Genomic DNA, 23,894 nt, shown 5'->3' with positions numbered 1-23,894 from the left:
TGGTGTTTTTCAGGTCTTGTATATCCTTTCCGATTTTCTTTGTCCACTTTTTTCTTTTTTCATAAAGGAGTATTGAAGTCTCCGACTATAATAGTAGATTCTTTTCTTTTTCCTTCAGTTTTATCACTTTTGCCTCTTGTATTTTGAAGTTCTATTGCATACACATTTAGGATTGCTAAGTCTTCTCCTTTATTTATTTATTCATTTATAAGAGTTTATTTGAGCCAACTGGCGACATAAGCCCAGGGAGCAAGACCTCCATGTTCTGCTAGGATTGTGAATTGATCTCTTCATTATATAATGTCCCCCTTTATCATAGGTTTTATTCCTTCATCGGGTATCTACTGTGCCTGATAGTAATACAACCACTCCAGATTGATTGTCATTAGTGTTTCCATTCTTTTAAGCTGTTTGTCTTCATATTTACAGTGGGATTCTATTAGACACCAAGTCTTGCTTTTCACACAACTGATAATCGGTCTTTTATTGGGATGTACAGACTGTTTATGTTTTAGTATAACTATTGATATGATGGCATTATAATCTGTCCTCTTGCTAATTATTTTCTATTTGTCCCCTCTCTTATTTTCTTTCTTTTCTATTGTTTTTTCCTGCCTGCTTTTGTATTAACTAGATATTTTTATATGTACATTATTTTTTCCACTCTTGCCTTATTTATATCTCTTTTCAAACTTGCTTAGTGATTGCTCTGGAGTTTAAAATATACGTTATTAATTAATTACAATTTCTCTTGAAATATACTGCATGTATAATGTAAGAATTTTGTTTTAAATGGTGGCCCCTGTGACAAACAAATTTCACCTGCAGATAAATAAACAACAATACAGATGGGAGGGGGATCATTTTTTTTCCACATAAGAGATAATTGGGTTTGAATAGAGGTGTATAATGAGGGAGGTGGATTTCTAAATGAAACCTCATCTTATCTCAAATATTGGGCAATTGAAAAAGTATTGAGAGAAGGCTTTTGTTTGCTCTCCATCCTGAGCTCGCTAGAAAGGCTCACCCGTGGAATGAGATGATCCAGTCCACTTTTCTGCCTATGCCTTAAAGAATTCTGCAATAAAAAGAGAAATAGCCCAGTTCTTTTTCTTTGTAATGCCTCTATTAGCTTCTGCAAACATTCATCACCCACTCTGTTCTCAATGCTATAATTGCCCGTGAATCGTGAACAGCAGCTGAGTCTCTTTTTCCTTTCTTTCCCCCCCTGTGCCTCTGCCATTCGCTTGGCTGTCTTCCACGACCGCCTGGGACAGTGCCGACTGCACCCCCACAGAATGTGCGGACAGAAGCCGTGAGCTCCACGAGCATCCGGTTCCTGTGGAACCCCCCACCTCAGCAGTTTATCAATGGCATCAACCAGGGATACAAGGTACATGGCGTCGGCCTCTGGTTGGCTGTCTTGGTATGTCATGGCCTTGTGGTCAGTGAGGGGGCCCCCCAGCCCTCACTGCATCAAGGTACAGTGCGTGTTGACCATGGTGGGGTCACCTGAAGTCACCAGGGTCTTATCACTAGCTATACTGACTCAGAAACTCAAATTACTCGTTTTCAAGAGGATGGTTCATCCATACCAGAGCAGTTTCTCATGAGAAAGGCCGTCCATTTTAAAATGACCTGCGAGAGACCTGTCTCGGTTGAGCAGAGTCAGCATTTGTACGAACCACTTCTTCTTGGAAGGGAGTTCTCTCGGGGGAACACAGGCCCCAGGTGCAATTGAATGATATTTCTGTCAAGGAAGAGTGCTCACTCCTTCCCCCTCTTTGCTTTGGGGAGACTTCTGCTTGCAGAACTGAGACCCCCTTGATTCAGGGGACCTCCCTGGACTGAATCAGAGGGGGACACATTCCCACCACCCACCTTACCTTTGTACTTAGTTACAAGCACGTGTAACCTTCATACGTGTGCTAGGATGCAATTACCAAAAGTACAGCCTCTTGTACCTTTAGATCTACTCCTGGTTGGACCTGGAGCCATTTCACCTACAGCATAGCCACTAATCTTCTGCCATGGCAGGTAAACTCCGGGGACATCTTTAGTGAAGGGTTCCACGCAGTTGGCCGGAGTACTTGGTAATCTCAGATTCAGAAAGTATTATTTCTTCAGACACACAGTCCATTTTTTTCCCATTTGGATTCAATTTGCAAAAACACTTGTTTTTCACTAGGAAGGCAAACATCGCTAGAAATTTGCTTACCTTTTCTCTCCCCAGAGGTTGCTACAGTCAGAAGCTATTTTGAAAGAAAAATCATATTGATCAACCGATGATTTTGCCTTCTTGACTCTCCTGTCAAGTCTTATTGGCAAGACTGGAGCATTCATTCCATGGCCTAGCTGTCTGTCTGACCCATATAAATATGCTTTGTATCCTGTAGCACGTCAACTTTCTGCCCTAATTAACCCTGGAAATATTTGGTGTCAGAGGAATTCAAAGTCACACTGACATAGTGTTGCCAAAACATTAAAACTTCCCTTGGAATATGTATATGTACAATCTTTCTTTAAAATTGTAATCAATCTCCTAAAATCCTTTTCAGAAAACTAGTGTGATGTAAATTATAAATAAGATGGTCCCCATTGAATTAAGGGCCTATTTTTGAGTCAGAGTAAATGCCTATCTAGAAAAATATTTGTATTTTGAGTCAGAGTAAATGACTATCTAGAAAAATATTTGTATTGATGTTTCATTGTACTGATTCAGTTGAATAACAAATGGTGTCATCTTTATACCATACTGTTAAAAAATTATATGTTCTGTAACAAGTTTAAGTGAAGAGAAAGGAAAGGTTTGAGGAGTATCTGTTACAATATGAGTTAAAGTAGATATTTTATTTATATCTACATGTATAAAATATACATAAATATACATGTATTCAATAATCTATGAGATATCTTTTAAACTCAATATTTTTAGTAAGATTATAAATGTAGGCTCTATGGAGGTTCTTAATTATGACTTTGCTTTGAAGACATATTAATTACAAAATAAAATTCTGATGCAGACTTGAAAGTGAAGATATGCAATTAAAAAGGATCTTTCTTCAACCTGTTCCATCCCAGCTCCTAGCATGGCCAGCTGACGTCCCTGAGGCTGTCACAGTCGTCACCATTGCTCCAGACTTCCATGGGGTCCACCATGGACATATAACCAACTTGAAGAAGTTCACTGCCTACTTCACATCTGTCCTGTGTTTCACCACGCCCGGGGACGGGCCCCCGAGTGCACCTCAGCTCATATGGACTCACGAGGACAGTGAGTAGCCCTTTGCCACGTCACTTATCGACAGCCCTCGGCAGCTGTCAGAGAGGTCTGGACCACCTCCGTGTCCAGCACTGGGCAAGAGCAGAGATGGCTCATCAGGAAGCTCCACATTCTCAGAATGTTTGCAGCTCGCTCGTCCTTAGGAGCTAAGCCACTGAAAAGCTTAGTGACACTGGGAAAAGGTGGCCCGTGGGCTGGGCAAGGAAAGCTGGCTACAAGAAGGAGCTGAGGGCGAGGGAGGGAGTCTCGTCTGGCCATATGGTCAGCCTGGGAGCTTGCTGGTCTTCTCTGTGCCCGGGTTTCAACTTCAAATCCGCTCACCTTCTCCTTGAATCCCCTGGCGCCCCCCAGCTGTGTTCCCTGACCCTCCCAGGGACATTGCACCAGAGCCCCTCTTACCCGCCTGACTTGCCATTGTCTCCATCTGGTCCATTTATACCAGCTGCTCTGCTCTCAGGCCAGCAGGCACTTCCAAAAAGCATTGTTTGATGACAGTAGCCTGAGAAAATGAGCCCAGATGTGCACAAAGATTTATTTACAAGGAAATTCATTACAATTATTAGAAATTGAAAGTAAAATGAAAAACATTCAAATGTTCCAAAAGGGGATAATTGAAAAAATTACAGAGTGACAATATACTAAATATTTTGTAGCTACTAAAAAATATTTTTGAGAGAAAAATGATCATGATCTAATGTTAAGTTGAAAAAAAAGTATAGAAAACTATATGAGATCCAAATTTTATAAAAACACACTTGTATAAAAGGACAAGGACGTGAGCTGAGAGAAGACCTTGAAGGAAACATGTCACAATTTTGACAGTTATTACCGCTATGTGACATGATGTGGGTAAATTTTACATTTTTCTTCATATTTTCCCACACGTGAATTCTCATTTCTTCAATCGCAGGTGCGTCCTCTGGAAGGAGAATTAAGACTAGTATCAGCTGTTTGAAAGGTCACCAGGGCTGCCGCTCCCTCCCTTCCAGGGTCCTCCTCTCCCATCTTGCTGGGTCTGGGTGTGGCCTGGCCTTCCAGACTTTTCTCTACTTGGTCCTTTGCACTGTCCTGCTCCCCACTGTCCGCTCAGCAGGGGGCATGTACAGAGGTCAAGGCCGTCCAGTGAGCTTCCTCATGGCAATGCCCCTCCACTTCTCAGTTGCCCTGTGTTCTCACCTTGTTCCTCTTTCCTCATCTCTCGGAAGATGAAGAGTCTGACCTTTCTTGGCCCACAGGTATGGTCACGTCTCCTGCACCAGCAGTGGCTGCTCCCCGACTGTACTGCCTACAGTCACCTAGCTAGCTCCTCACCTCCTTCCAGCACAAACGATGACTCTGCCCTCCTAACCACTCACGCTACCCACGTCCCTTCTCAGCCCAGCTCTCACTCCACTACTCTGCTGTGATTATCTTGCCATCAACTCAGACCCATGTCAAACTGGTGACACAGGCAGAGTAGTAGATTTCCTGACCTCAGAGACCACTGACCTTCCTCCCATAAAACAGCTAAAATAAAAAGTAACTCTGCCACTATTAACTGATCCTGGAAGTTCTTCCCGTACTCTCCCTTTGATCTACCTGCTTGGTGTTCAACTGAAATGGTTACTGAAATAGTTAGAGACTGACATGCAGATGTAAGAAATAACACTGATCCATGTACACTTTGTTCAGTTCCCCCAGTGTGTTCTCCAGTTTCGTGTGTTCTCATGTGTGTGTAATTCTATATGATTTATCACACGTGTAGGTTTGTGTATCTTCCACCACAGTCAGATACTGAGTGGTTTCGTCAACACGATTCTTCTTTTATAGCCATACCCATCTCCCTTCCTTTCTTCCTTTCTAATCTAGGTGCCTTTTATTGCTTTTTCTTACCTTGGTCTTGACCATAGAGGGAAAGCATTTAGTCTTTCACTATTAAGTATGATGTTTTTTATATCTGTTCTTTACCAGGTTGAGGCAATTCCCCTCTAATACTAACTTGCTGAGTTTTGTCATGAATAAATGTTGAATGTTTGCAATTGCTTTTATGGCATCAATTGATAGGATCGTATGATTTTTCTTTTTAGCTTATTGATTGATATGGTTGATTGAGTTTCACATGTTGAACCAACCTTGTATACTTGGAATAAATCCCACTTGGTCATGGTGTGTAATTATTTTTTACGTTGTGGGATTCAGTTTGTAACTTCTTCATGGAGGGTGTTTTGCATTTAAGTTCATGAGAGATTTTGGTCTGTACTTTTACTTTCCAGGGCTTGCTGTTTTTGTCTGGTTTTGGTATCAGGGTAATATTGGTCCTGATAAGTTTAGACATGTTCCATCCTGTTCTGTTTTCTGGAAGAGATTGTGTAAAGTTGGTGTTAATTCTTCTTTAAATGTTTGGTAGTTTTCCAGTGAAATCCTTTGGACCTGGAGATTTCTTTTGGGGGAACATTTTAATTATAAATTCAATGTCTTTAACGGTTATAGTACTATTCAGTTGTCTGTTTTATCTTGGTTGAGTTTTAGTAGTTTGCAATTTGCAAGGAATCCTCTAAGATGTTGAATTTGTGAGTGTAAAGTTGTTGGTAGTACTCCTGTATTGTCTTTGTAATGCAGGATATGTAATCAAATACCTTATTTCATTTCTAATATTGGTGATCTGTTTCTTCTGTGTGTTTTTTTAATTTGTTTGTTTGTTGTCATTCTTCCTAGAAATTTGTCGATTTTATTGATTTTTTTTGAAGAACCAGCTTTTTGTTTCATTGATTTTTCTCTATTGTTTTCCCATTTTCAATTTCATTGATTTCTGCTCTTATTTTCTTCCTACTGCTTGCTTTGGGTTTATTTTTCTCTTCTTTCTTTAATTTCTTAAAGTAGCACTTCAAGATTATTGATTTGAGGCCTGTGCACATTTTTAATGTAAGCATTTGGTGCTATAAATTTTCCTCTACTACTTTGGCTGCATCCCATATATTTTGATATCTTGTACTTTATTTTCATTCAGTTCTATATATTTTTATTTTCTTTGAGACCTCTTCTTTGACCCATAGATTATTTAGAAGAAGTGTGCTATTTAATTTCCATGTGTTGGACATTTTCCTTTTGTCTTTTTGCTGTTGACTTCTAGTTGGATTACATCATGGTCAAAGAACACATTTTGTATAATTATAATTCTTTTAGGTGTATTGAGGGTTTGTTTTATAGCCCAGCATATGATCGATCTTGGTGAATGTTTAATGAGTACTTAAAAAAATCATGTGTATTCTGCTGTGGAATCTGCTTTTCAATCATAAACTTTATACCCCTCATCATCATTTAGAATTAAAGGAGAAAGTTGAACAAATTTAGCCTTTTCCTTAAAAAAAAAAAAAAAATTGTGACATCAAGTCCTATGCCTGTTACGCCTATCATAATGATAGTTGATTGACTGATTCAGTTCTCCACCTATGCAACATACGGGCATGTATATGTACTCACATTCAGATGTCTGTACAATGCCTGTTACGTGGGCGGTAGCCAGCTGGGTGTTGAAGGGGTGGCAGAAATAAGCACAGCCTCTGCCTTTAGAGCTCTGAGCCTAATGAGATGCGTGGTGGACATGACCGAGGCCAGCGCCACTGAGGAAGGATGTCCGAGAAGTGGCTGTGGTAGCCCAGTGAAGAGGGACAGAAAACACCTGGGGGAGGCAGATAAGTCTTGCAGAGATGAAATTGAACGCAACCTTGATAAATGAGCTTTTCATGCAAAAAACTGGATGAGGACGTCCAGATAGAAGAAATAGAATCCATAAAGCAAAGAGAATAGAAGAGTGTGTGAGAAAATATGAGGTGTTCAGCATGGCTGTAGTATAGTATATGGGAGTTGGGGTGGGGCAGTGGGTATGAAAACAAGTTGGGAACGGATCCAGAAGAGCCGATTGCTAAGTTAAGGTACTTGGACAAAGACAGTCGAGACATTGGCGGACCCCAAAGGGCTGTTATTTGAGTAGATGTGCTGTCTTAAAGCTCTGTCGGGGGATTTGTGATGATGGACTGGAGATAAAGGTGAGGGAATCTGGGAAGAAGGCCAACATTACAAGAGCCTACATCGGGCCATGGAGACAGCAATAGGGGAGATTCTGGGGACATGTCACAAAGGATTGGGGGCTCATTAGATTTAGGAGGTGGGGAGAAGGAATTCTCCAGGATGACTCCACATCCTCTGGCTTACGTGGCTGCATAGATGGTGATGCCAGTAACCGAAACATGGAATCATGTCCAGGGTGAGGACGCTGGGTTTAGCTGGGACGCACATGGTGTGCAGAGCCTAGTGGGCTCGGGGCACGCGTGGCCGATGGGCAGCAGAGTCTGAAGATGTCGATTTGGGAGTCCTAGCAATTAGCGATAGTGATCTTATTTTCCAAGGAAAGGTTAGGGAATACATCTGAGTATGTGGTCTAACCACAGATGGAAATACTTGAAACCAGTTCTGCCTCAGAGCATGCAAGGCATAAGGTCCTTAGCCGCTACAGCCACCTACATGGATAGAGTCCCTCTGGGAATCAGCGGGCAAACTGCATGGGGCTTAAGGGAAGGGAGAAGCTCGCTGGGCAGGCTGCTTGGGGAGGAGCTTAGTCTTTCGCGATTGAATACAGACAGAGGCCAGCAGAGGGCTGGCTCTCCAGAAGGGGACAGAAGTGTTGCTTGGATGAAGGGCACATTCTCTATTCACCTGCAGGAAAATACAGTCTGATTCCTTCATGTTTAGAGGTGAGGTGGGAAGGGGGATTCCTGGTGAGGTGGGAAGGGGGATTCCTGGTGGGAGGAACTGGACGCTGAACTCAGAGAGGCGGCAAAGCGTTCTGGAAGCATCATCTATCAAGCATTTCCTTGTAGCTCTTCATTATCTGGAGTTTTCCTCTCATTCATTAACTGAACCGAGTAAGGGCAACATCTCAGCTCAGGCACCGCCAGGTCCGACTGGATATGACTGTTCAGAGGGTGCTTCTGTAAACTACAAAGTGGCAAGAGAGTGTCTTCAAAGAACAGGGAAGCGTCGGGCTGGATCCCTTACTCAAAGGCCCCCCGTTGCCAATTAAACCAACCGACAAAGCTGTGGGGAGACATCCCATACAGCTCGATAGCCTGAAATGGACCCTGAGGGCAGTTAGAGCACCGCTTGTAAGTAAGAAGAGAAACGGGAATTTCCTTCTTGGGAATTAAGGAAAATGGAAATGATGTCATCTTTTTAGCATTTTCTCAGGGAAGCACCATTTTTTGATAGTCAGGAAGCCTGTCACCCTGTGTGGAAAGAGCCGCCCTTAAGTGTGGACTGAGGTTGGCAGACTGTTGGAAGGCTGAGCGCAGGCTTGGTCTGGGCTTGGGTGCAGCCTCGCAGGGAACGCGGGACCAAGGGCTGGAGAATAGCGTCCATCGCCGTGTAGCTGGTGGTGCTGCAGTGAGTTCCACATCCACCAGGCCTCTTCTAAAGCTCCACGGAAACAAGAACTCGGGTGGGGGTGGGGGTGGGGGAGCGAGCGGGGCAGTAAAGAGGAAACAGAATATAAATTTTAACCCTAGATATGGCCAGCTTCTTCCAGCAGCGCTGGAGGACAGCGAAATTGGGCAGAAATCCAGGAAGCAGAAACACTGAGAATATATAAAAGGAGCAAAAAGCTTTCTTTGCTGCTCTATCGATCGATAGAAGAACAAGTCAGTTCAAAAATCCGTCAGAATGTCTTTCTGGATCCTCAGAACGGGGGCAGGATGGGATGGTCTTGACAGCCATTGTACTTTACCATCCTCCCCACTCCAGAGGGAAATTTGTCAGAGTGTCTGAGCGTATACATGAAAAGCCTTTTGAAAGTTCCGCCCAGATGAGTGTATTTGCTGAGGCTGTTACCATATTTTTAAAAGGACGAGCTGTGCTCAGAGGCTTTGTCCTAGTGCCAGCTGAGTATGTACGAGGTATTGAATTCATCTGAAATCTGCTGTCTGTGCGAGCAGGGCGGACGGTAGCCAGAACCGGGATGAGGCTTGTCTGCAGGAACCCCCCTGAACTCTGTCTTTGGAGAGACAACCAACACCCTTGACTTCCTGCTCTCCTATTTTAAGGTTGAAAAAATGGCGTTTTTTATTATGAGGTAGATCTCAGCGTGGCATTGTTCAGAGGTCCCCCAGGGGAGGCAGTGGCACAGCGCTGGCCCGAGGGACGTGGTGTGCCTGCCTGGCCTGCCTGTGCTTCGCTCACACGTGCAGAATCAGTCAAACCCTCCTCTCCTCTCCACTCCATTCTCCTCCTTTCCCTCCTTTGTCCCCAGTTCTGCCTTCGAACCTCCCTCTGCTCCTCGCTGACAGTCCCTTACCTTCTCCTGGACTGGGCACTGAGCGGGACAGGCATGGGGACAGGGCAGGGGAGCAAGCAGAGCAAGGCTGAGCGAAGCAGCCGTATTTGCCAGTGAAATGACGGGCGAGCGCCATACGACGCTCGGCCTGGTGAACAGTGGAGTGCCGTCTCCCTTCCGTCCCCTATTCCATCTGAAGGATCTAGCTCCTGGAAAGAATTTCCTTTTCCATCTGCGGAAAATAACAGCCACCTGTGAGAACGTCACTGTTGGCACAGCCACCTCTTCCCGCTCCGTGACCACGCAGGGAGGTGGCCCTGATGGGACCTGCTGTAGGAGCAGTAAGGGGCTGGCTGTGAACGCAGGGGAGCTGGAGCACAAGGTGGGGGTAAGAGCCCCTGGACACCGCTGCGGCCCCACCCACGGCCCCCTTGCTCTCTGTCCTGCAGGCCTCTGGGACAAGCAGGAGGTCCACGTGCTAGCCCAGCTCTGTGCTGAGGAGCTGTGTGTGCTCCGGAGTGGCCTCGCTGCTCTGGGCTGAGATGGCCAGCGCAAAGTGGGAGACAGGTCAGAGGAGATCTGTAGTGTCCAACGGGCTCGGACAAGCCGCGGTCCTAGATCTGTTTCACCTAGGTGTTTTCAAAGTGACAATAAGCTCATCTCAGAAAGGACTTTATATTCTCATGATATGATAACTGACAACTAACATGAGTCATGGCAGCGTATGTCAGTCGGCATTTGTGTGGTGCCCGGGACATGTCTTACTGCATTTTAGTCCGCAGTCACCTTGCAGGGTGAGTTATTTTTATTTCCCCATTTCATAGATGAGCAAACTAAGGCTTAGAGAGCTAAGTAATTGCACAACCAGCAATCAGTGGGGCCAGGCTTCAAACCCAGCTGAGCAACGTGAAACCACAGTTCTGCCACTCTGCCCTCCTGGGTTAGGAGAAGGGCTTCGGTGCAAAGAAACTCCTGGAACATTTTTGCTGGAACTTTCTCAAGCCCTGCCCTACCCCTGCGGAGGCCCTGGGAGAGTGAGTAGGTGTTTGGAGCCAGGGGTGCTAGACGAGGTAGGCAGGCTCAGCCCTGGGCCAGCTGTGGGTCCCCCAGCCCTGGCATCACAAGGGCCTCGTGGCCCCACACAAAGGGCCACTGGGTGCAAGCGATTGCCTTTCAGGATCCAGCCTGACTGTGCTAATCAGATTAGCGCAAGGAGAAGGGTGGAGGAGGAACTGGGCATGACTCTCCTGCTGCCGGTCTCTGCAGCTCTCCTCATGGCAGGGATGAAGCTGAGGACAATAATTGATGTGACCTTAGCCAGGACACCTTTCAACCTCGAGTTCCCCCGTTTTTACTGACATTACCTACGGGTCTGGCCTGCAGGCTCTGGCCTGGCTCATCACTTACTTCCCTTTTATAGTTAGAACTTTCCGCACAAATCTGACCAAAAGAGAACGGGCTAGTGTGTTAACAGATGACTTTCTTTTTAATTGCTAGAACCAGGAGCTGTGGGACATCTAAGTTTCACAGAGATTCTGGACACATCTCTCAAGGTCAGCTGGCAGGAGCCCCTGGAGAAAAATGGCATCATTACAGGTAAGTGTCCCTGTTTTCCGGAAAAGAAAAACCAGGTTTGTCCCAACAGAAGGGGATGGGTATAGCTTCAAACAAAACTGCCGGCAGAGTGGAGCCGTGCCTGCATCTTCTGTGGGACAGCTGGCCATGGGGCAGGGGGCCGTGGCTCAGTCCCCACTCCCAGCTGCCTTTGGGGCCATTTCCCTGCATGGCTGCAGCTCAGAGTTCAGAGACTTAGTCTCCTTGCATTGTCTTAACAGACCTCCGAAGTCTCGCTCATCCATGAGAATGGGTCATTTCATAGCAACACAGTAAAGTAAATATGGATATTATGACCAATTTACAGAGGCTGGAACAGGCTCAGAGAGGTGAGGTGACCTTTCCTTCATTCAGCAAACTTGCAGGAATGCCTACTGTGTGCGGCACTTGGCTAAAATGCTGCCTCTCGGGCAGTGACCACAACACTTACCCGCCAGCATCTTGGTCCCCGCCCCACCGTGGGCAAGTGGCGAGGGAACAACGACGTCTGGGTCTCCTGCCTCCCAGTGCCGTGCTCCTTGCCCTCCCAACAGTGCCTTTTGGGAGGGAAGGATGAGGAGAGGCAGTGGAGGTGGGAGAACCAGTGGGCAGGCCTTCAGGGGTGAGTGGGGTGAGCGGTGCAGGGGTGAGTGGGGCGAGCGGTGCAGGGGTGAGTGGGGCGAGTGGTGCGGGGGCTGAGCACCTGCCATGGGCTCCTCTTGTGGTCTCTGGGGAACAGCTAGCCTTTTATAGGGTTCTTAATGGTTTTATTTAATAAAATAGGTTTCCAAAAACCCTTTCAGGTTAAACTTAATTTAAATCTTGGTTTGGGAAAAAAAAAGTTCTAGGTTTGATGAAACCAGGGCAGGCTTTGGCCTCAGGTGAAGGCGGGGAGGCCCCTGTGTTCCACTGTCGTTGGCACTCTGGGGGCATCAGCTTACCTCAGACCCTCCGCTTTTCATCTCTGGGCATCTAACCCCGCTCGTGGGCCCAGGGGAGGCTCACTGAGCCAGAGCAGCTTGCCCAACAGCGGGCAGCCCTTTCATTGAGTAAACATTACGTGAAATGCCCAGGCAGCCAGCCATTCACTATTCTGTGGCTCGATCACCCGTTTACTGGACACGTCCTATGGCAGGCCCTCTGGGGCTACCTACCACAGCTCATGTCGTATCAAGGGCTCCTACCCCAGTGTCTGCTGTTGGCCCAGAGGCATCAGGAGGACCCAGCTCCTGACCAAGTCCTTTCCATCCTTCTGGCAGGTCTCTAGGAGCCTGACTGTGTTGTCCCTCAGTCAGTGGTTGTATTGTCCCACTGCCCACAGAAGCCTGCGTCATCCCTCATGTGCCCAGTGGTCCATGCAGCCTGCTCATGAGGCCAGGGCACTGAGAGACTGCATGGAGACCAGGAACAGTGTGTGTCCCCGCTGCCTGGCTGCAGGGTTCAGGGCCCTTTTCCCCCGCCCTGTCCTGGATGCAGCCGCAGTAGTGACCCTGGCCCCGTCCCACATGCAGGCACACACTAACCATGCTGTTCACCCCAACCTAGACGTTTCCTCTCTTCCTGGGTTCACAGCTCCCTTGGCATCTCCCGAAGTTTCTCAACGTACCCCAGGCCACAGAAATACCTAACAGTCCTGTTGATTAGTTAGTTAGGTGCAAGCAACTCAAATTTATATGCCAACAACTTAATAGCCATTTGAATAAATAATATGCATTAACTGGAAAAATGTGTATTTCCTCCTTAAAGGACCTGGGCTGTGTGTTCCTAATGGAGTGTGCTCCGCTGGCACGGCGCCTCCTCTCACATGGGGAATAGTGGACCTGCCACCTTAATGTCCTGTTCCGCGTTGGCTTTCATGTAGCACGTGCTTCCTTATCACAGAAACCACCACAAGCTCAGCTTTGCAAAGACAGGATGTATGCAGAGGCTCCGAGCCCGCTCTGAGCCTGAGCTTGGAAATGACTCGAGCGAGAGGCCGTGCAGTGTCTCCGACACAGGCAGGAGCACGCTGTGTCTGGGGCCCTTCAGTGTCCCGGTGCCCCAGCGCACCGCCGGGCACTGTTCGTACACACAGGCCAACCCCCCACTTATTATCTGCAAAGTGCTCTCTGTCATCCGAACGCCACCAGGACCCCATACAGAATGGGGTGCTCAGGTCACATCACAAAGGGCACCTGTGATCTGATGTTGCCTCCAACCCTCACTTTGCAAACCTCAACTTATGAATCTGGTTCTGCCCCCAGAAGCTGATGTGGAAATGCCCACTCTCAATAAGGTTCGAGCTCCAGTAATGGGAGGAAGTCACTGTCCAAAATCAAAACCCAGACCTGTGTGCGTCTGCGGCCAGCTTAGTACAGCGTCGCAAATGCTGAGTGTGCAGGGAGAAGGCCCCTGTGCCTGGAGTAAAAGGAGTCAAACGAAGGGGAGACCAGCCGCACAGATAAGCTGGTGCCAGGGAAAACAAAGCCAAACCCGTCAGCGGGAGGGAGGCGACCATGTGGAGGAAAAGGCTTCCCAGCCCCCAGCCCCGGGGGACTGGAACCCCGGGGGACCAGTGTGTGGCCTGAACAAGCTGCAGGATCTCAGAGGTGGGCCACCTGGTGGGAGAGGCACGTCACTGCCATCTGCCCGCCTGCCCCATTCTCAGTCTGGCCAGGACCCCTTGGGGGGGCAGTTTGACACAGAGGGGCTCCCCTTCTTACGTATTCGTGCCAGAGCCCTGCCCATCCTTTCTGAACACACACACACTTTATTGTTGTCTTCATTTTAAAGTAAACGCGGCTACCGTCGTTTGAGTGGAGCCAACATTTCACCCCTAAGTGCTGGTTGCCAATATTTCAATTCATGAGCCTCTGTTCTCAGCAGCCAGTGGGGCTTAGCTCATTTTCACATTTTATTTAAACAAATGCCTGTAGTTCCCAGCCACACCTATTGTTGACTATGAAACTTGGCCTTCGAAGTTCTGGTTTTTCAGAGCCGGGTCAGCTGGCATCCTGTCCACTCTGAGCCTTGGCTGGGAGCACAGCTTCGGGCAGACGCTCTGCTTTTCCCTCTCAGAGGCCACCTGGCCCGCTTTGACTTCATCTGGCCTTTGACAGCCACATGTCAAATGTGCCCAGAGCCCGCAAATTTGGGGTAGATGCCTGCAGCTATCTGGGAAAGGTGTGGGGGTGAAGGCCGCCCACAGGTGAGACCCAATGGCTGTTTTCTTGGTTGCATTGGGTGTCTCTGCCACCACCTCCCCAGTGGCCCCGGCCCTTGGTGACACTCTCCCTGGCACTGGACTCTCCATCCCTACTGACAGGTTAGCACCCCCACATTGGCCTGGTTGCCAGTGGCACATTCTGGCGGCACTTGGAAGGGCTAGTCCATGCTGGAGGTAGAGGGCTTTGCCATGTGCAGCAAAAGGGAAGCCGCGCTTGTTGGCAAACCTGGCCTCCCAGGGCCACAGTCGGGAATGTCGATGTGGCAGCACCCGCCGTCCTTCGAAGCCCCTGTGAAGACCATAGGCTGCGCTTCAGTGTGTGCCCATCATGGGCCGTTGATGGCCCATCCCGTTTCCCCGAACGTAAGACCTGGCCGACCGTCAGCTCTAGTGCGCCTTTGGAGCAGAAATTGGTATGTGACCCGGTATTGTATTGTATTGTATTATATACCCGGTATTATAGTATATTATAGTATAGTATAGTGCAGTGCAGTGTAGTATATAAGACCCGGTCTTATAGTAAAATATATATTATAGTAAAATAATACGGGGTCTTATATTAATTTTTGCTCCAAAAGACACATTAGAGCTGATGGTCCGGCTCGGTCTCATTTTCGGGGAAACGCGGTAGGAGGCCGCACTTTACCAGCCTGTGAGCAGCACTTGCAGGTGAGCAGCTCCTGAGCCTCCATTATCTGGGGCTGGAAGAGAGGGAGGCGCCAGGAGGGCGGCCTGTGCCCCCCCCCCCCCAGCAAATTGCCCATTTCGCTCTTATTGTGAATTCCAGCATCTTCCGCTCTCGCTCCGTGAACTGATTTATGAGGGCCAGGATGCAGACAGACAGTTTGTGATTGGATGTACTGCTCTCTTGTAGAGAATTTACTTCAGACCAACAGAGAATTATTTCTGAAGCTCCCTCGATCGTCAGTCTCAGTTAGGCAGCCGTTCGGAGCAGGTAGCGTCCCGACCACAGGCGGCCGGCTCCCGGCCCTGGCAGCTCTGTCCCCTCAACCCTCACACGCTGCAACCGCCTGAAACGTGCACGTCCCAAAACGCTGTGCGACATCGGAGGCTCTGTTCCCCAGCACATGCCCACAGCTCCGTCCACCTGTGTGCGGCCAGCACCTCGCACCATCTCCCCTCTGCCGGGGTTTCCTCGTGCCTTGCCCGCGGAGAGGAGGCTCCTCGGGCAGCCACTGGCGTTGCGGGCATCCGTGACGGCTGGAGCATGCCGAGTGACCGTGCCCATCAGCCCCGCACGGCTGCCCTGCTGACACGCTGGGGTGTGGTGTGTGGGCTCCACATTGCCGTGCTGCACAAGACGCTGTGTTTAGCAAATTCTGATGAAGGACAGCTTTAAAACAAATAAAATTGTCTAACAGACAAGATTGTAAGACTAGCAAAGCTTTCTCTTTCCATCCTTTCAGAGGAGACCCTGAATGCCAACTTATTTAGATTGATCAGGCAGAGCCCACCAAGGTCAGGGGTGGCTTCCCAGCTTCCTCGTACGTCACGACTTGCGAGACAGCTGGTTTGGAAGGAGGCCCTGGGGGGCGCAGAGAGCCTGGCCATTCCCTGAAAACCCCAGCCAGGTTCTAGCAAGTTCACCATCCTCGCTGTACCATGGTTTTCTTTTTTGTAAAATGAGGGTGATGACGGCTCCAATCCAGAGGGCTGCTGTGAAGACTAAATAATTAATATGTATAAGGGGCTCGGAACACCACAGGACCGTGGTAAATACTCTCTATGCGTGTGAAGTTATTAGTACTCGTTCCCTGGAAGGTTTGTCTCTCTTTAAAGTTGTACAATTAGTTTCAAAATTCTGAATTAGCAAAAAGGGAAGAACTGATTGGTTTTAGTGCATTGAGAATGGCGAGGGTGGGTGTCAGATTGGATAGCCAGGAGGGCAGCATCATAAGGTCGTCTAGAGCCAGGGTGGGAGTGGGACAAGGGCGGCGTTGAGTGGTCAGCCCGTGAGAGACAGGCAGGCTGGGTCCTGCAGCCGAAGAAGGGGTTAGCGGTCCCCAGGGGCCTGGGCCGGGGCCCAGAAGCCACCGTGGCCTTCAGGAAGTAGTTGGGGGGCTCTGATGTGCACCGAGGCACCCAGCTTTCTGCCTATCTTTACTCCCTGGGCTGGAAGAGGGCTGAGGGACAGCAGACAGGCAGCGGCTTCTGACATTAATCTTTTTTTTTTTTTTAATATTCAAGTCCCAAACGCTGTCCTCTAAATTCTTGTTTACCTGAAGTACAAGTTTCTAACTATATTTATTGCTTTCATCAGAATGAGAAGGAACTTTAGGACGCCTACTAGTGCTTCAGCATCCCCGAGCTTATTGACTGGAAAGAAGGAAAAGCAAGCATTTTCAGTGGTTTCCCTTTGCCTTGGGACCCGGGAGCCCTTTCCATCACCGTCTCCCTCTTTACAAGACAGGCTTAAGCTTTCTCTAATCACATAAACTCCCCTCCGAGGGGGTTGATTCAGGGGCTGGCTGGGTCTTTTTTCTCTGAGCCCAAAATCACGATGGTATCTGAGGTTGAATAAATTGTGATTATGAGGCCCTGCTGGACTGAACAGAGTACCGGGGAAAATCAGATTTCACTAGGAAACCAGGGGCTCAAAGGCGGGGGAGGCCGAGCCAGAAGCGAAACTTAGATACTTGGGTGAAGAGACACCTTTTTAAGGCAAGGCGCTCCGCACAGGGGAAGAGTGTTCTATCCGTCATCCCCGGAGGAAAAGGAGCCGTGTTTCCACAAATTAGTTGCAACCCAGCAGCAAGCTACTGATTTAGGGCACTGTCTAATGAAAATATGAGCTTATAAAAATGGAAATATTGCTGAAATGCATCCATAATTTGACAAGAGAAGGTTAAGTCATGCACAGCAGGCTGGCCGTATCATTTGTCATCCTTCAATCCATGCACCAGCTACTGAGGTTACCAGAATGTCAGACAGGCCTTGTCCTGCTGCAGCTCGCTCTGTGGCATGGGACCAGGCCACCCAGGACTAAGTGGTGCCATAGGGGTTTCTCGGGGAGCATACAGGATGGAGGCGCAACTCTAGGCGCATTTCGTTAGGGCAGTGGGTTCCTACTAGATGTCAGGAATCCGCAAGTCCAGCAGGGCATCCAGCCTTTGCCCTTGGCTTTCAGGAGACCCCAAACTAACTCTGTTACTACTTTCTAGGCTATCAGATTTCCTGGGAAGTGTACGGGAAGAACAACTCTCGGCTCACACACACTCTCAATAGCACGACGCACGAATATAAAATCCAAGGACTGTCTTCTCTCACCACCTACACCATTGAGGTGGCCGCCATCACTGCGCTGGGGGCCGGCCTGGCGACCTCGTCCACCATCTCTTCTGGAGTGCCCCCAGGTCAGTAAGATCGCACTGCGGCCTCCCTGCTCCTCGTTTCCCTTAGAGATTTCTGACACTCAGAGTTGATTGGCATTTTTGTGGAGAAGCTACTGGGGGCCTTTGAAAGAGGGGTATCAGTTTCCTGCTGCAGTGGTTGGGGGTTAAGTGGATGATGACCCACCATCAGCCTTGTTTCCCAGCGTCTTCTGAGCGTGGCTTAACCTTTCTTCTGTCAGCGTGTGGGTTGGTGGAAATGGGCTGATGGACAGGGAGGAGAGACCTGGGTTCCAGGACTGAGGTCCCGCCCTCCAAGGAAACTGTAAATCAAGGATCTCACAGAAGGAAAATGCAAACCGTATTTGAGAAAGAGAAGTAGGGAATGTTGATATCAAAATTAAGAATTGTGTCGACATAAGGAATGTCCACACCTACAGAAAAATTTTGTTAAGAATTTATTTGCATTTACTTGAGCCAAACTGACGACAATTGCCAGAAAGCAGGATCTCAAATGTTTCAGACAGTAAGAGTGTGCATATGCATTTGAAATTAAGGATGGAACTAAGGAAGATTTATATGAAGGTGGGAGAAAGCAAGGCGGGGTTTAGATTACTGGATAGTTATGTGTCCCCGTGAGGTGGTTACGCCCCTCACGGGTCTGAAAAAGAGGACCCCTCTGGCATTTCAAAGGTGTGTGAACTAGATGCACAGAAACAATGGACTGGGCTGCTTAAGGCCAAGATGAGCCTTTTACTAAAGAAATTCCATGCCTGGGACAAGACGTGTGATTGCCCAGTTAGGAATCTATGATTAGATCACCCTGTTGAGGTTGCTTCCCATAGAACCCCTTTTTCGTCCACAGTGCGAAGCATAAAACTTTATTCATTCAACAAAACAATGAAAATTTGTGTTTGAGTACAGAATAAGCAGTAGGAGAAGGTGGGAAGGGAAGGGAACGAGAGAGAGGGAGAGACAGCGTCCAGGTGAGGAGAGTGTTCACGCAAAGCCACCTGCTAAGGTTGAGTTTGCTGGCTGCTGTGGGAACAGGTGACACGTGCTGTCATGTCCTTCTGAAATGCAGATTATCTTCTTAGAGGTTCAGCACACTTCTTTCAGCTCTGGACAATTGCTACTCATCGTTTTCTCTCCAGTTTTAAAGTTTATGTTGGAAATGAAAGTGCTTCTCCAAGGAATCCATAAATACCTGTGATAAAATATTGTGGGGTTACCAGTTCAATTTTGTAATTAAAGCTGTAGGTCTCTTGCCATTTAAAAGATGCCAGTCTGCCTTATTTTGGTCTTTGAGAACAGCACGATTGCCTTATTCGTAAGGGCCTGAAAGATCCCCCTGAAACCAGCATTTATCCCATGTGGTAGCCCCAGATCCAGTTCCGTCTTATAACCTGATTATTTTGTTGCAAGGGTAATAAGCATGATCTGAAGAGAAAACAAAACAAATCAAACGTGTGCCGTCAAAAAAGAATCCCCTCGGAGTACACGTGCTCACAGCTCAATACCCCTCCTCACAGGTCAGTGAGACAACCCAGCAGTCCAACAATTTATATGTGGTGGTGGAAAGGAGAATAACCTCTTAGGGAGCTTTCTAGAAGCCAGTAGACCCACCCTGCCAGCTGGGGAGCCTTGAGCCCAGCAATGTCCCAAAGCAAGTCTACTGTCCACAAAGAAACAGCCGTCACTGTCCTCTTGCCAACGCAGTAGTTCCTACTGTCACGTGCATCAGTCCCTGGAGCTTCTTTAAAAACTGCTTGCTGGGCCCATTTCCCAGGGCCCTCCCAGGGCTGGGCGAGGCTGGAGAATGTGCCTGTGGAACAAGGCCTCAGGTGCCATGGAGGATGCTGGTCGGGGCCAGATTCTGAGGCAACTGGTATTTTATAAAAAGGCATTTACAAAACACATTTATTCTTTTAAGAAAGAAGTCTTTGGCTTACACACAGATTCATTTTCGTCTAGTAAATAGCCAGTTCCCAAAGCACATATTTAAAATAGTTAGTACTTTAACAACTAGGGGTGGTGGTAATGATGGCATATTGTTAAATTTGTTAGAAATAGCTCACATAGAGTGACTGGGGGTAACGTTGGAGCCCACCCAGAGGTGTGAGCAGCTTTTCCCTTGGATGGTTTGGACACTATCCAACCAGGGCAGGGAGCAGGCTAGCTGGCCTCCAGAAGGCCCCGGTCCCCGGCGCTCCTGTGACGAGCATGACGTGAGCTGCAGAGCGGGACTCAGAAGGGAGGGGGGCCTGACCATGCTGAATGGACCCCTGATGAAAATGGGTTTTCAGAGAGCCCGGGGCCGATCACACAGCTGAAAAACTTCTCATGTCGCTCAGAAGCGTTGGAGAGCAAGGTACAAGTCAGGTCACCTGGAGCCAGAGTCTTCCAAAGACGGCGCTGAGTGTTCTAAGCATCGGCCAGAAGCAAAATCATGATGGCGACCACTTTGGAGGCTGTATTCTGTTTGCTGTGTTTGAAATTTCCATCCGTTAATGACTGAAGGACTCTTTTAAGAATCCAGAGAGCTGAGAAATATAAAGAAGCGTCACTTGTCCTTCGATTTAAACATTTTCTGCCTCAAATTCATTAAAGTAGATGTGGAAAGGACCCTTGAGATCCTAGAGACCTGCCTGTGCCAGTGCGGAACTGATCACGAGAGTGGTTTTAGTGTTCCTGTGCAAGCCCGGGGTTTGCATGCCCCAGGCAGTGGCGAACGGGGAAGCCGTTCCTCGGAGCTGTGCAGCCTGAAAGCCTTTCTGCTGCTTGCACTGCATTTCTCTCCTTCATTCTCCCCCATTATCTTTCTCTAGAGTGTTTTGCGTTTCACACTCATGTAAGAGCTGTCATTTTGAAGTCACGGTCTTTCACTTCTGAGTGGGACAGGCCCTTTGGGGGAGGAGCCTACCGAAGGGTCTCTATGCAGCAAGCAGGTAGCGTTCAGAACACACCCTCCCCCATGTAGTTGCCAGGCAGCTGAACCCAGTTGGAGTAAGAAGAGTTCTGCACTTTCACCTGAATGTGGTTGTCTTGGAAACCAGAGGCTCAGGAGCTGCCCACCTGCCGGTGTCATGCTGCCTGGAACCCTTGGTGTGTGCACGTGCATCACGCCCACCATCCAGGGGAGGTGGGCACCCAGTTCTCTGTGTGCTTTTAGGAGCCGCTCGTTCATCCTCACTTCATTCAGCAAGTATCTGTCCCACAAGTACCTGCTCTGAAAGGACGTGCTCTAAAGACGATCCCCACCTTTAGAGTTTACCCTCGAAGAGGCCACATTATTGTCCTCAAATGCCACTTCACATGGCAGGGAGCCTTTTAGGTGACCCTACTAAGTATGAATCACACTGTGATCGTGTTCCTGGGGAAGCTCTGTCCTTGCTTTCGTGGTTTTGAAAACAAATCCTTTTCTAGGTATAAATGCATTTTGAAAATGTTTGTTTGCGACCTGTTTGAGGCATTTCTCATCTGTGCCAGAATTTAAATCTCTACCTTTCCTCTCTCATTTATCTCTAGAACTTCCTGGTGCCCCATCCAATCTGGTCATTTCCAACATCAGCCCTCGCTCAGCCACTCTTCAGTTCCGGCCGGGCTATGACGGGAAGACGTCGATCTCCAGATGGGTCGTGGAGGGACAGGTAAGCGCCTCATCAGAGCTGAGAGTTGGAGTTCTCTAAGAGCAGTGCCCTGGGGCCCGCATCTGAGAGACCATGGGCTGGAGCTGACGTAGGGGCGGATGGCAGGGTGGTCATGTTTGAAGGACGAGCACAGGCTGGAGACAACTGGGGTCTGTGGAAAGGATGTGGAAAGATAAGGGAACCCGAGATGTTAGACTGGAGTCTTACTGGACAATAGAAGTGATAATAAGGGTTAAAACTCAAGTTGGTTCAAAAGAGGTATCCAAAATTTGATAGCATAGTTGGTTGATTTTTCAAAAAATTCTGTATCACAATCAGCTACCAAACATACTAAGAGAATGAATTGGTACGACTTGTCTATTGAATGAATGAATGAATGAATGAATGAGTATGCATTCACTCAACAATATTAATAAAGCATGTTTATTTCCAGTGGCTATCCTAGGCATGAGGGATAAAGCAGTAAACAAAAACTGGCAAAGTTTCTGTTGTAAAGGAGAAATTTCTCTCTTGGGAGAGAGAAGATCCAGTTGCTGGGACTGGACCATGCATGTTCCACGTGAGGGCCAGCAGGGGGTCCGAAGGCTGGGGGAGGGGAGGGAAGATTGGTGGGAAAGGCGTTTGCCTGGGGCCCCAGGGCCTATCGCACAGTCAGAAAAAGACTTCTCCTGTCACTCAGAAGCAGTCGAGCCCCTGGAGGGCTGTGGGTCTGAGAGGGCGACACAGCCGCTCTTCCATGTTCGGATAACAGCAGGAGAAAAGAGCCAAATTATGGGAAGCAGTGAAGTGACAAAGTAGTGATTTTCATGACTACTCCTCTGTAAGCCACTTCAGTCTTGGGAACCAGACGTCAGGGAACAAATTCCGTAGCCATATTCAAAATTCTCATGAAGCAACCATTTCTAGAAACGTATGCAGGATTCTAAAGGTACGAACTAACTAGTTGGGGCTGATCAATAAATGGGGCTGGAACAATTGTTAACTTAGAAAAAATCACAGTATATTCTTAACTCACATCAAACGCAAAAAAGAAATCCCCAGTGAATGAAAAACAAAATTGCAGTCCAAAAACATTAAACGGAGAATTCCAGAAATAAACAATCCCTAAGGTTTACATTTCAGGCCATTCTGAGTAACGCCATGATATCTTGCACCCGCCCACTCTGCGGCCCGAGACGTGACTCATCCCTTCGGCCGCCGTCTCCACGCCGCAGACACGCCCGCCCATGGGTCACTTCGGACTCGTCTGTTATCAGGTCTACGGTCCTTGTTCACAGTGCTTGTGCTCGAGTCACCCTGATTTCACTTCATAATGGCCCCAAAGCCATTCACACGCTCTCCTTACAAGTGTGCTTATAACGAGCCTATTTTATTCTTGGTTATTGTTAATCTCTTACTGTATCTGGTTTATAAATCAGACTTTGTCACAGGTGTGCATGTGTAGGAAAACACACAGTATATGCAGGGTTTGGTGCTATCCGCGGTTTCAGGCATCCGCTGGGGGTCTTGGAATGTCTCCCTCAAAGATAAGGGGAACCACTGAATAGGAGAAAAATGGCGATGTCACATGAAAAGCAAATCTAACATCTTCAAATCCATCAGAAGTCGCTGGGCAAGCACTTTCAAGGGCCCAGGAGCATGTGGGGTGCCCTGGTGTGCCTGGGCCACCTTATGGCTGAGCATGGTATGTGCCAAGGATGCTGTGCCAGCTTTAGACTTGGGTGTCAGGTGAGGCCAGGCCTCGGTGACAGAAACGCCAGCGTCTTGATGGCTCACCACACAAGAGCTTTTTTCTGTGCTTCCAGAGCCAGACGAGATCACACCACCTGTACTGTGTTCTGTCCACGGGAGTCTGGGAAGTGTCGCTGAGTTTACCCAAGAAGGGGGGTGATGTGGTGAACCCAAGCAGTCTCTGCCCCGCATGTCTGCTTTATGCTTCTGTCTCCCACAACCTGTTTCTTTAAATTTTTTTAACATACCTAAAAGGAAAGAGAATACTGTAATGAACTCCCGATACGTGAGAGCTATTTCGTCTAGTCTATTATCTAGATTTATCCAGTCCCCTTGTGTTGTTGCTGAAGTGTTTTAAAGCATGTCTCAGACCCCATGTAATTTCACCACCAAATAATCAGCATGTATCTCGAAGATACATGTACACACAACCATGTGGACAAGTTTCACAAACATGATGATAAACAAAGGAAGCCAGGCTCATCATTTGAGTGCACATCGTATGATTCCACTTCGGTGCCGTTCCAGAAGGAAAAGCAACTTTTGGCCTTCGAGTACTAGGTCTGGGGGTCTTGTGGGACCCAGCGCAGGAGAGGGTGCCTGGCGGGCTCTGGTGGGCTGGGAAGACCATCTCCTAGTCTGGGCATTTGTCTGCAGGTCTCCCTCCCATAAAAACTTGACGTTATAATACGGATACTTTTTATCATAATTATAATATCATCATCATGCCTAATTAATAAAAATTCCTTATTATCATCTAAAATTAGTCCACATTCAG

General features: G+C 47.9%; 1 protein-coding gene across 2 annotated transcripts in view; it reads left to right on the top strand.

The window, feature by feature from the left end:
* Positions 1 to 23,894, top strand: part of SDK1 (sidekick cell adhesion molecule 1) — a 431,538-nt gene that overhangs the window by 288,932 nt on the left and 118,712 nt on the right. For both annotated transcript variants that reach the window (XM_033096781.1, XM_033096780.1), the window contains 5 exons: positions 1,278 to 1,393; positions 3,082 to 3,274; positions 11,085 to 11,183; positions 17,568 to 17,759; positions 21,264 to 21,385. In XM_033096781.1, coding sequence (XP_032952672.1) covers positions 1,278 to 1,393; positions 3,082 to 3,274; positions 11,085 to 11,183; positions 17,568 to 17,759; positions 21,264 to 21,385 — 722 coding nt within the window. The remainder of the gene's footprint in view (positions 1 to 1,277; positions 1,394 to 3,081; positions 3,275 to 11,084; positions 11,184 to 17,567; positions 17,760 to 21,263; positions 21,386 to 23,894) is intronic.

Source organism: Rhinolophus ferrumequinum, chromosome 24 (genome assembly GCF_004115265.2).
Source record: "Rhinolophus ferrumequinum isolate MPI-CBG mRhiFer1 chromosome 24, mRhiFer1_v1.p, whole genome shotgun sequence".
Lineage (NCBI taxonomy): Eukaryota > Metazoa > Chordata > Mammalia > Chiroptera > Rhinolophidae > Rhinolophus > Rhinolophus ferrumequinum.
Note: the sequence above shows the minus strand (reverse complement) of the source record. Positions and strands in the feature narration are given on the sequence as shown.